We start from the raw sequence: 12519 nt of genomic DNA, 5'->3' as shown, positions 1-12519 counted from the left end.
ATGAGATAGATGTTTACACATGAACAATGATAACAATGTTTTATGTTACTGGTATTTGTAGTCAGCACAGCTTTTAGTAAACTAATTACACTAATGGCTTCTAGGTAACCAGACGAATGTAATGGATAATAAAATTAGCCTGAGCTAATATTGGAGACTTTTGATATTGTGCACACCTGCCATACAAATGATAAGCCAATGATGTTTACACACACACACACACACACACACACAGACACACACACACACACAAAGGAAAGGAAAGGGGGCGGGGCGGGGGATGAGGGAGCTAGTGGCGGGGGAGAAAAATGTAACAGCGTGAAAGAATCCACCTGGTTTGTTTAAAAATGTTACAACGGCACGATATTGAGGGAGTTCTGCAAACAAAACAATCGCCAGTTTCGCCACTGATAGAAGATGCGAGAGACCAGTACGGGCATCGAGCCTATCCGAGTGCCAGTACGCAGGGTATTGAGTGCCAGCTGGGGGCCGGCTCCCCTCAGGAGAGGATGCAGCCAGTGTACGACATCCTTCCCAGCCAAGTCAGTGCACGCATCCAGGCCAGAGTGGGGGCAACATCGTACTGGTTAAGTGGGCTCGTACTGCCAAGATTTTGTAAATTTGACTCCATTCTGTAATCATTCCTACATCACATACCCTCTCAACTTGTGAAGTTTCATTTCTTTTCCTCCTCCCCTTCTGGGTATTTCTTTCTTTCCTTCCCCCCCCCCCCCCTTCGCCCCGCCTCTTGGACATGAACTATGAACTCATTACTTTAAAGAAGATTTTCTGATGACACAGATGTACAGAGACATAAATTAAGCACAGTCGATCACATCTTATAACTCAAGGGGTACGTTGCTCTGAATGGAACGTGATATCGCCAAGTTTAAAAATGTTAATTAGTAGTAACCTGATAAATACCTGTATAATTGACACTTAAAATAATAGGGTATCTGGTGCTAATTTATTATTGTTTCACTAGTTCATAAAAACTGACAAAAGTTTCCAACTTCAGATTACCACAAAGAGAACATTTATTTTGATGAAACTTGCACATAATACAAATAAAAAGTGAATAAATAAGCAAGAAAATTTTTTTTGGATAAACAGATAACAAATATTTCATAACTATTTTAAATTAATTACTGTACACAATAATACATGCTAGTCCAGCCAGTGATATTTAAGAATGGCTACCTCATCAGTCTTGCCACTTTATCTCGTAAAGAAAAAGTTGTTTCAAATCCACTGTCATTACGACGAGAAACCGAGCGTCATTGCAGATCGTTAAAGCCAGAATTCAAACACTATTGCAGATGGTTAAACAATGGAAACTTCAGGCTGGAATATCAACAATTTTAAGAAAAGGATTGGCAGTCAGGCACAACTAAAAGACTGTTACACATTACCGCTTTCTGTCAGAGCCTCCTTCGGCAAAGAAAATACGCGTACGTTCGCACAAGCAAACACGGCCAGAAGCTAGAATGTATAACAGTCTATTCGTTGTACTTGTCTGCTAATCAGTGTAAAGATGACCCACTGAGTTGCACACTATCCTTTTCCTAATATTACTGTAAATAATTTATGTTCTTTCTACACACTTCCACAATTACTTGTAATTACCCTGTTTCAAAACAGTTTCCACCAATGTTAATGTGACGTTACACCCAAAATAAATATTTTTGACCTGACAGCCTGCAGCAGTCCACTACGACACACAGTCTAGTAACAAAAGTTGAGAAGTATTAAATTTTGGCCCAGTTACAATATTCCAGCTGAGATGCAATCAGTATTTAAAATTAGTTCCCTATAAATATCATATCAGTTTTATATATTCTCTAGAAAGAGAACAGATATACTGCTTTAATCCTAGACATCGTTATCTTTAACTATCATTGCAACTCTCCAGTCATCCACTGCTTCCTCTGCACTGCGAAGCAACACATTCTCCTCCTCTTCAAGTTCTGCACCACTCTCGTTATCGGACACGTAGAAAGCCGGTTACAAAGGTCGAATGAAGCCGTGGATTTTAAGACCGGGCATCTGCTTGGCCAGCCCTTCTTCGGCCTTCGGGTCACCTTGACACTCTTTGACTCCCAGCTCCCTGTGATAAGAATGAAAACACTGCTTTTACTGTGACAACGTGGCCATCCAATGGAGTTACCTCTATATTGTGCATGTTTGAACAACAGAAAATTTAATTATATACATGGAGGCTCATATTTATCTCAGAGAAAACAATGAGAAAAGAATCTAAAAGGAAGTGACATACTGGGATAAGAGGTAGGAAAGGGTGCAGGGGGGGGGGGGGGGGGGGGGGGTAGGTAACAAGAGGAGAGTGGCAGTACGCACAGGGAAGGAGCAGTTCCAGAGCGAGAGGGGCTGAACGAGGCAAGGGGGTAAATGGCTGCAGGAAATACAAGTGTAACATTAGTTTGGCGAACAACTTCATAGCGTTTTTGTTTTGCTTATCGGTAATCCAGTCGCTACGGGTTTATTTAGCGATTATCAGTTTTTCTTTGTAGTTTGCTGTTGCTACTTGCATTCACATATTGCCATTTTGTCATTTTGAGATAGTGATTAGAGTAGAAAACTGAGGGTCGAGTGGAGAAATCTGAACTTTTCGGACAGCAGTGGAGGTGGCCAGAAACATCGGGATAATGCCAATGGACAGAGCGTAACAAGAAAATTGTTTTTTCATTTTAAGAAGTATTGTTTCGACATTAGTGACTGCCTGAAATCGGGAAGACCTTCGGGGCTTGACGAAGATAGTTTAAATGCATTAATCCACACTCGTCCGTGTCAGTGTGCTTGAGAACTGGCAAACGTGATGAACTGTGATCGTTCCACCATTGTGCAACATTTGCACGCAATGGGGAAGGTTCAAAAATTGGGCAAATGGGTACCGCACACTCTAAACCGAAATCATAAAAATGAACAGGTGGCCGTAGTTGCACTATTCTCGCTCGTCGTGAACTGACTCGTGAACACCTCCGACCAATCCTTACGGGTGACGAGAAATGGTGTCTTTATGTTAACATTAGGAAAAGAAAGGAATGGTTAAGCCCCAAACAAATTAGCAACTGTCCGTACAAAGACTTGCACGTATTCACAAAAGATAACGTAATGCATCTGATGGAACAGTGATGGTGGGGCGTGCCTCGAATTGCTTCCCTTGGGTGTAACCGTCACTGCTGATATTTATTGTTACGAGCTGAGACATCTCACAGACACAGTCTGAGAACAACGACCAGGAAGACTGCGTGAAGCGATGCTACTCCACGATAGTGCTAGACTGCATTTTGCATCACTGACAAAAAACACTACATAGGAGTTGGGTAGGGAAGTCATTCCACACCCACCTTATTCACCTGATCTTGTACCCTAAAATTTTCATCCTTCTGCTTTTCATCAAACAACCTTCAAGGAAATTCAATTCGACATGAAAATGTGCTCCGAAAGTGGCTTGACAAGTTCCTCGTCTCGAAAGAACGATTTCTAGTCGTAGAATCAAAAATTTACACCGGCATTGGCAGACTGTTGTAAACAGTGAAGGAGAATATATTACTGATGACTAAAGTCTCTGTTATGAGTATCTATTGTGTTTATTAAACTTATGGAAAAACACTATGAACTTATATACCAATCATTAAGCACTAAAAAATAAGATTCAAGGGCTGGAAATGAGATTCCTATGAATGGTGAAAGGATACGCAAAAATAGACAAAATAAAAATGCATATTACAAAAACAGTTCAAAGTTGAATAAAAAAATGATAAGATATATGAATTTAAAATTAAATGGAAGGACCATCTGGAAAGAGTACCCGAGTGATGACGACCGTTACAAGCTGTGCAGTACGAACCATACACAAAAGTGGAAAAAGACGTAAGAAAGTGGAGAGCATTGAGATTCTGCATCCAACTTGTTTTAAGCTGACAGGTATGGTGTAACAGTGTCTATTATAATAGGAGCCCAGAAGAAGGTCAATGTATCTCACGGCACTGGATTTCCAAGTAGAGCTTTCAATTTGCACAGACCGTGTTGTGGCGACAAAAATGTATGATATGTGCTTTATTGGAGGAAAACTGGGAGCCGTGCTACAGGTCCCAAGAATGGGCTCTCTGTACGACACCTTGAAGTTGACGTTCAGCTAAGGCCACGGACTCATAGCCGTACCACAAGCAAAAGTCGTCATATAAGGAGTCTATAATTTTCAGTGCAATTTTTTGAAAGATTTCTTGTAGCCTTTGGCTGTCATTCTTTTTATTTCCTGTATGATTGTACAATTTTGGCTTTAGGCCATTTTCAGGTATTATTAAAAAAGTAACAGATCAGATTGGTAATATTTTACAGAAACATGATATCAGACCGGTCTTTACACCAACAAAGAAAATAAGTCAAGTCTGCAATCTGCGAAGGATAAACACCCTCCTGTGTTGACATGTGGTGTATACAAAATTCTGTGTATGTGTGGTAAAGTTTATATTGGAACTACCAAGAGGAGTGTAAATACATGGCTAAAAGAGCACAAAAGTCTCTGCTATAGCTGATTTCTCTATTTTTCCTATCGGCAGAGCATGCTCTTCAGTCAGGAAACCACGAAGTGAAGTTTTCTGAAACAGAAATTTTATTTACAACGTCAAATTTTTATCCACAGTTATGTAGAGAAGCCATTGAAATTTATAAGCATCAGGATGATTTTAACAGAAAAGAGGAGGCAATGAAACTTAGTGACATATGGACAGTAGCTCTGCAGAATCGCTAGACAACTTTATCTTTGACAAGATGACAATCGATAGTTAAGTTTTATCTTTGACAAGGATTATCTCTGCTAATCACGTGTTACTTCGACCACGCCCCCTTTCCTACAGTATATATGTCGCTCTCGGACGTCCGACCAGTCAGTCGGCAAGACTCGGCAGAGGACTGCCTCTGAAGATGTCCAGCACAGTCCTGGACAAAACGTCAGGAACAGAAGAGTTTCTCAGACCACGACCTCACATCCCAAAAGGTTTACCAGCAGCCGTTTTCAAGTATTTAATGGATGATTTTTTAGTAGCAGATTATGTCATATGAGTCATTGCTTCTATGACATTACGTTACGTTCATAAAATAAATCCGAAGTGTTCACTTTCAAGTAGTTGCAAAAGGAAACAAGACTATACAATAAGCTACCTACAAACATTAAAACAATAAAAGACATTTCAAGATTTAAAACTGCTGTCCACAATATCTATTGCAAAAATGTTATTATAGTATAAATGAATATCTTGAAACATAAAAATTTATTGCCAAATACCTAAAAAGAAAAAAGATAATTATTTGCGTTAAATATAATGTATGGAAGCTGAACCTTCAGTTGTAATAATATGAAGGCTAAAACAATTTAAATACTGTTATATGATTTAAAAACATGTATTGTAAATCACAATGATCTGTCCAATATTGTACAGTATACCTTGTACAACAAATGATCAAAAGGACCAATAAAAATGTTATGTAATGTAACTGCTCAAAAGTAACATGCTCCTAAAATAGCATGAACACATTGGATTTATTTTATGAGCATAACATGATGTCACAGGAACAACGATGTGAATGACATAATCTGCTACTAAAAAATCATGCATAAAAATACTTGAAAATGGCCTAAGGCCGAAATTGTACAATCGTACAGGAAATAAAGAGAATGGCAGCTGAAGGCCTCAAGACATCTTAAAAGAAAAAAAAATAAAGAGTATGTGTAGCCACTGGACTCGCAGATTCCCGAAGCTTGAAATCAGAGCCATGGGATCGAGTTACAGTGACACCAGGTGGTATCATATGCTTCATGTGAGTGGAAAAAGATGCAGATAAAATGAAGGTGGTAGCAGCTGAGAAGGGAGTGAAACAGGGTTGCAGCTATCATAATATTATTCAGTGAAAATGTTGGGAAGCTGTGACAGATATGGACAAAAAATTTGGAAAGGGTTTTGAAGTTCAGCGATAAGAAATATTTTTTCTTGGAGGTACGTTTCGTCTTTGCAACTAAATGAAAGGCAGTTTGTTTTTTGCCATATGCGTTTCACTTCTTTCATTTATGAAGCATCTTTAGTGGCCTGAAATACATATTTGTTTTTATATCTATGATAAAAATGCATTAGGTAGTAGTCCAAATATGTTACTATGTTACTATGTTATGTTTTCTTATGTTTTTCTCTTGTTTTTCCGATTAGAAACAACATTTATAGCACTAGTTTCATGAGGTTAAATTATCATTTGGTGTTACTTATGATTTCCATTGATGCTAGTTCATATGTGTGGTCCTGGAGATGTGTTCGCTTGTTCCCCATAATCCAGATGGCGGATTTCTGTTATTTTTTCACCCACCTTTATTGCAACAACTCACTTGCACTTTCACTATGTGTTCACCATGTGGTGTTTACCACGGGTAATGCCAATTGTCGCTGTGTGCTTATCTTTCGTCTTTTGTTTATGTTGTGTGTATGGCTTGATATTTTTCATTTGTTTTGTGTGTGTGTGTGTGTGTGTGTGTGTGTGTGTGTGTGTGTGTGTGTGTGAGAGAGAGAGAGGGAGAGAGAGAGAGAGAGAGAGAGAGAGAGAGATGTTCCACATCTCTGTTATTGTTTTAATGACTGATCTGTGAGTAACTGCTTTTATTGATTTTCTCATTAAGTACTTCCTTATTCATTGCAAGGACTCTTTGTATATGAAAGTTTTCCTGTAATGTCTGGAGTTTTTTTTTTGTAGTTGTTCACCTTAATAATTTTCATGTCCTGTTCCATGTTGGATAGTTCATGCCCTTGTTTTATCAGGTATCCAGCAGAGGTAGAATTGCTATTCTTATATTTCCAACTTCTTACAAGTTCTTTATACCTTGTTTTGAGGGGGACTGATGACCTTAGCTGTTTAGTCCCCCTTAAACATCCCAACAACCACCACCGCCACCTTGTTTTGAAATTCCCACCTGTCATCACCAGATGTACTGGTTCATGTTCTTGGCATTCTAACTAGTATATTCCTGTGTTCAAAAAGATTTCGGGCTTGCAGCCAGTCGTCATAAACTTCACTGCACGATATTTCGACTGTGCAACTGCCAACCATCTTCAGGTGAGCCAAACGAGGACTGACAAAGACGTTCTCAACTCCAGCTTATATAGTGCACTGATAGTAATGCTGCGCATGCGTTGCAGTCGCAGAGACAGATAGGGCCACACCTCCCAGTGGCAGCGCCCTCGCTGGTGGAATTGCAATACTCAGCTGCCGTGGGTATTGTCACTGGCCGCAGCTATCTAACTCTTCTGGGGTCTTCGTCTCGAGCAAATTTCGGAGACGATGGGATTCCATGCATTATTCAATTGGTAACCACTGTCACGGTTCATTAGATTTCCCGCAATGCGTATTTCCACTGATTCTTTGATAATGGAGTCCAAAAAGTTTTTGCAGTGGCCAAAATCGAAGTTTTGTAGTACTCCATTGAATGTCCATTAGAAATACAATGTTCCGCAACTGCAGACTTACTGGCTTGCAGTAGGTGAGTGCATCGTTGTTGTTCTGTACAACACTCTTCCACTGTACGCATTGTCTGTCCTATTTAGGCCATACCACATTAACACGGTATTATGTAAATTCCCGCCTTCCGCAGTGACAAATCATCCTTCATCCATCCCAGCAAATCCGAAATCGTAGAAGGCGAGCAAAAAACCACTTTCACATGAAAATGATTAAGACTCCTTGCTATCTTGAAGGAGATATTTCCGACAAAGGGAAGAAAAGCTAGGGACTTGGCTGGGACGTTCTCCTCTTTATCCACTTCCCGGTTCCTGGCTCTAGTTGAGAAGGCCCTGTTAATTTGCCGGGTCAAGCACCCATTGTCTCTGAACACCATCCTCAAATGTGCCAGTTCCATAGGCAAATTCTCTGCATCCGACACCATGTGTGCTCTGTGTACAAGGGTTTTAAGTACACTCACAGTCTGGGATGGGTGATGGCAACTTGATGAATGCAAATACAAATCAGTGTGAGTGGGCTTCCGATAGACAGAATGTCCCACAGTGCCGTCGCTCTTCTGTTTAACCAAAACATCCAGGAGTGGAAGGCAGCCATCTTTCTCTAGTTCCGTAGTAAATCGAATATTCTCATGGATGGAGTTAAGATGATGAAAAAACTCCATTAACTTTTCTTCTCTGTGGGGCCACACTATGAAAGTGTCATCGACATAGCTCCAAAAAACAGTTGGTTTACAGACCGCTGATTCAAGTGCTCTCTCCTCAAAATCCTCCATAAGGAGGTTAGCCACCAGAGGAGACAGAGGGCTGCCCATGGTGACACCGTCAGACTGTTCATAATATTCCTGGTTAAACATAAAATAAGTTGAGGAAAGAGTACTGCTTTGTTTCAACATAATGTCTGATTCAAACTGTTGACCAATTAGAATCAAGGAATCTGCAAGAGGTACTTTTGTGAAAAGGGAAATTACATCAAAACTCACTAGAAGATCCGAACTACTTAAGGGGGGTAGGACGTCAAACGAGCCGACTTTGAGCAGGAGAGGCACCACAGGACATTTTAATTTCCACTGTCTATACTTTTACAAGTAAATTCATAAAACTTTGTCAGCATGACCAGGAAGGATTCAGGATTCACACTCGTAGCAGCGGAAGTTAAAAAACATGACAAAATAATTTTTTTTACATGTGAAATTTCATCATTTTTCCACTTACTATTGGCTGCATTTGTTGCTATAGGTACACTTTTCTTCATAAGTAAAAGAGACTGTTCGATGAATTTTGCACAGCATACAAACCGTACTTACAGCTGTCTGAAACTCTAGAATCTATTTAACTTTTGAAAAAATGAATGAGCTGTTATGTTTTATACTTTATGTTTAGAAAAAAATTAAATTTTGTAGTTAATTATCTCAATTTTTACCACAGCTTTTAATAGATTTGGAAAATTCTAGAGTTTCATACACCTGTAAGTATGGTTTGTATGCTGTGCAAAATTCATCAAAGAATCTCTCTTACTTGTGAAGAAAAATGTACCTACAGCAACAAATGCAGCCAACAGTAAGCGAAAAAATGATGAAATTTCATACCTAAAAAAAAATCATTTTGTTATATTTTTGCACTTCCACTGCTATGATTGTGAATACTGAATCCTTCCTGGTCATGCTGACAAAGTTTTATGACTTTATTTGTAAAAGTATAGACAGCAGAAAATAAAATGTCCTGTGGTGCCTCTCCTGCTCCAAGTCGGCCCATCTGACGTCCTACCCCGCCTTAAGTGGAGAGCCCCCAGTCTATTAATAAAATCAGCAGAGTTCCTTATATGGTGTGAACATTTGCCAACAAATGGTCTCAACAAAGAAGCTAGATGTTTGGCTAAATCATATGTGGGTGCGTCAATATTACTGACTATAGGCCGTAAAGGCAGACCTTCTTTATGCACTTTAGGAAGAGCATACAGTCTCGGTGGTACACTCCTTGGTATATATCTGGTTTGTCTGTTGTTGTTTGTAAATGTGACAGGAATGGGTATCTCATTCCATAAGCAATGTGTAATCCCTGTTTCTCTAGTGTATTTGTTATTCTGTGTGTATATTAAATTGCGCCATTTCTTTCTGTTAGTTATGTCTGTTAGTTTGTGTTTCTGTGTGTGTTGTAGTGTCTATGGCATTTTTAGGTGTTTGTGTTCTCTGCTTGTTTTCATTTTTCTTTAGTTATATTTTGATTTTGGGGTTGAGTCTTTTGCACTATATGGATTTTATAAACATTGTTTGGCAATTAGTTGTATGGTTGTAATTCTTTTTCATGGTTTTCTTGGCTGAGTGGTATATGTCATAGGGCTGATAATTTTTTATTTTACTGATAGTTGGTTGAAGCATGTGTAATTGTATCTGTGGCTCTTCGCTTTCTGAATATGTCAAATGTGTGCCTACTGCTGTCTCTCTTTATTGTTATATCCACGAAATGTATTTGATTTTGTGTTTCATTTTCCATGGTGAATTGAATTTATTTATTTATTTATTTTCATGCTGTTTATGTCTGTATGAAGTTTATCTATTTACTCTGTTGGTTCATTCACCCTACAGGTTATGACATCCACAGATTTGTTGCTGTTGTTGTGGTCTTCAGTCCAGACACTGGTTTGATGCAGCTCTCCATGCTACTCTATCCTGTGCAAGCTTCTTCATCTCCCAGTACCTACTGCAACCTACATCCTTCTGAATCTGCTAAGTGTGTTCATCTCTTGGTCTCCCTCTACGATTTTTACCCTCCACGCTGCCCTCCAATGCTAAATTTGTGATCCCTTGATGCCTCAGAACATGTCCTACTAACCGATCCCTTCTTCTGGTCAAGTTGTGCCACAAACTCCTCTTCTCCTTAATTCTGTTCAATACTTCCTCATTAGTTATGTTATCTACCGATCTAATCTTCAGCATTCTTCTCTAGCACCACATTTCGAAAGCTTCTATTCTCTTCTTGTACAAACTATTTATAAACGACTTCCTGACACTTAAACCAATACTTGATGTTAACGAATTTCTCTTCTTCAGAAATGCTTTCCTTGCCATTGCCAGTCTGTTGATGGTCGAAGTAGAGAAGATATAAAATGTAGTTATTTTGCCCCTCAAATAGCAAAACTCATTTACTACTTTAAGTGTCTCACTTCCTAATCTAATTCCTTCAACATAACCCGACTTAATTCAACTACATTCAATTATCCTCGTTTTGCTTTTGTTGATGTTCATCTTATATCCTCCTTTCAAGGCACTGTCCATTCCGTTCAACTGCTCTTCCAAGTCCTTTGAGGTTTGCCGATGTCATTGTAATTCTATCAGAGACAGCAAAGTTTTTATATCTTCTCCGTGAATTTTAATACCTACTCCGAATTTTTCTTTTGTTTCCTTCACTGCTTGCTCAATATACAGATTGAACAACATCGGGGAGAGGCTACAACCCTGTCTCACTCCCTTCCCAACTACTGCTTCCCTTTCATGTCCCTCGACTCTTATAACTGCCATATGGTTTCTGTACAAATTGTAAATAGCCTTTCGTTCCCTGTATTTTACCCCTGCCACCTGTACCAGTAAACAATTATGTGTCATTTCCTTATGATGTTTTTATCAAAGAATGTGTTTTCTATGTGGCTGATAAATATGTTTGCCAATGTTTCTGATACTGACGATCACACTGGAAGGCCATCTTTTTGTAAGTAAAATTCCTTTTCAAACTGGAAGTAATTTTTGGATGTGATTTCTTGAAGGGTTTTGCTCTTTTCATTTCTGCCGGTAGTTTGTTAAATGTCAGTAGATTTTCTTCAATTAGTTTTATTGTGTCTGCACCGGGTATCAGAAAAATATTTATGGCACAACTTGATTAAAAGAAAGGATTTGTCAGTAGGTCCCAACCTGGGACACAAACAAATTGTCAGTTTGTTATTGGAGGGAAGTACGGTGGGTAAAAACTGTACAGGGATACGATGGCTCAAATATGTGGCTGGAAGACAGCCGTTTCCAACTGGAATGTGTCTTCAGGATGTCATACTGATAAGCAGTGGCATTAAAGCACTGTCCCATTCTGTACCACTTCTTGGTATGCTCTATATTTAGGAACCCATTGCCAAACACACAGTGTGAATTGCAGGGTAATCTAACAGGTGTAGATCTTTTGTTACCTGAGATTGACGAGCTTTTCTGGAAACTTTTCAAACGGCACTCCAGCGACAACGGAATAATCGAATGTCAGGCAGCGCACACCTGACAATTCGAGGATGCTGCTCACACCCGGTTGCAGCCTCGCAAAAGCCATATTTTCCATTCGAAGCGTGTGAAGTCGCGGCAGCCCGACGAGGTAGGGGAACAGGGCCCCGCCGAGTGTTCTGCAATCTGTCACGTCCAATCTGAAACAAACCACGAGTGTGCTGTCGTTTATTTGGGGACAAGCTGGTACAGAAAATTGTAATGGATTTTACTTCCAGTTGTTGCCAGCAAAACAGAGAATCTTTGATGGAAATCAAAAAATTATGAATATCTTCAAGTAAAAGCAATTAAACTCCAATACAATGTATCGGTTTAGTGCATAAGTTCGTAGCATTTTTCCATAAGTTTAATAAACACAAAAGACACACATAACAGTCTTTAGTCGTCAATAATATGTTCTCCATCACTATTTACAACGCCTGGGGTAACATTTCAGTTCTGCAGCAGTAGAAATCATTTGGTTTTGAGGCAAAGAACTTGTTGAGCCATGTTTGAAGCACATTTTCATCCAGAAATGAATTTTCTTTAAGGTTGTTTGATAGAGAGTAGAAAAGGTGAAAACTGAGGGTGCAAGATCAGATGGGTGTGGTGTGACTTCCCAATCCAATTCCTGTCAGTCTAGCAGAATGCAGGCATGCATTATTGTGGAGCAGCATCACTTGACCCCATCTTCCTGGTCACTGTTCTCAGATTACATCTGCAAGATGTGTCAGTTTTTGACAGTTATCGTCAGCAGTGACTGTTACACC

At 39.4% G+C, this 12519-nt stretch overlaps 1 protein-coding gene across 1 annotated transcript in view; it reads right to left on the bottom strand.

The window, feature by feature from the left end:
* Positions 1–1029: 1029 nt before the first annotated feature.
* Positions 1030–12519, bottom strand: part of LOC124596541 — a 149744-nt gene continuing 138254 nt past the window's right edge. Inside the window, exons 6-7 of the mRNA XM_047135718.1 lie at positions 11686–11910; positions 1030–2107 (exon numbers count right to left, since the gene is read on the bottom strand). Of these exons, the coding sequence (XP_046991674.1) occupies positions 2005–2107; positions 11686–11910 (328 nt within the window). The 3' untranslated portion in view covers positions 1030–2004. The remainder of the gene's footprint in view (positions 2108–11685; positions 11911–12519) is intronic.

Source organism: Schistocerca americana, chromosome 2, assembly GCF_021461395.2.
Source record: "Schistocerca americana isolate TAMUIC-IGC-003095 chromosome 2, iqSchAmer2.1, whole genome shotgun sequence".
NCBI lineage: Eukaryota > Metazoa > Arthropoda > Insecta > Orthoptera > Acrididae > Schistocerca > Schistocerca americana.
Note: the sequence above shows the minus strand (reverse complement) of the source record. Positions and strands in the feature narration are given on the sequence as shown.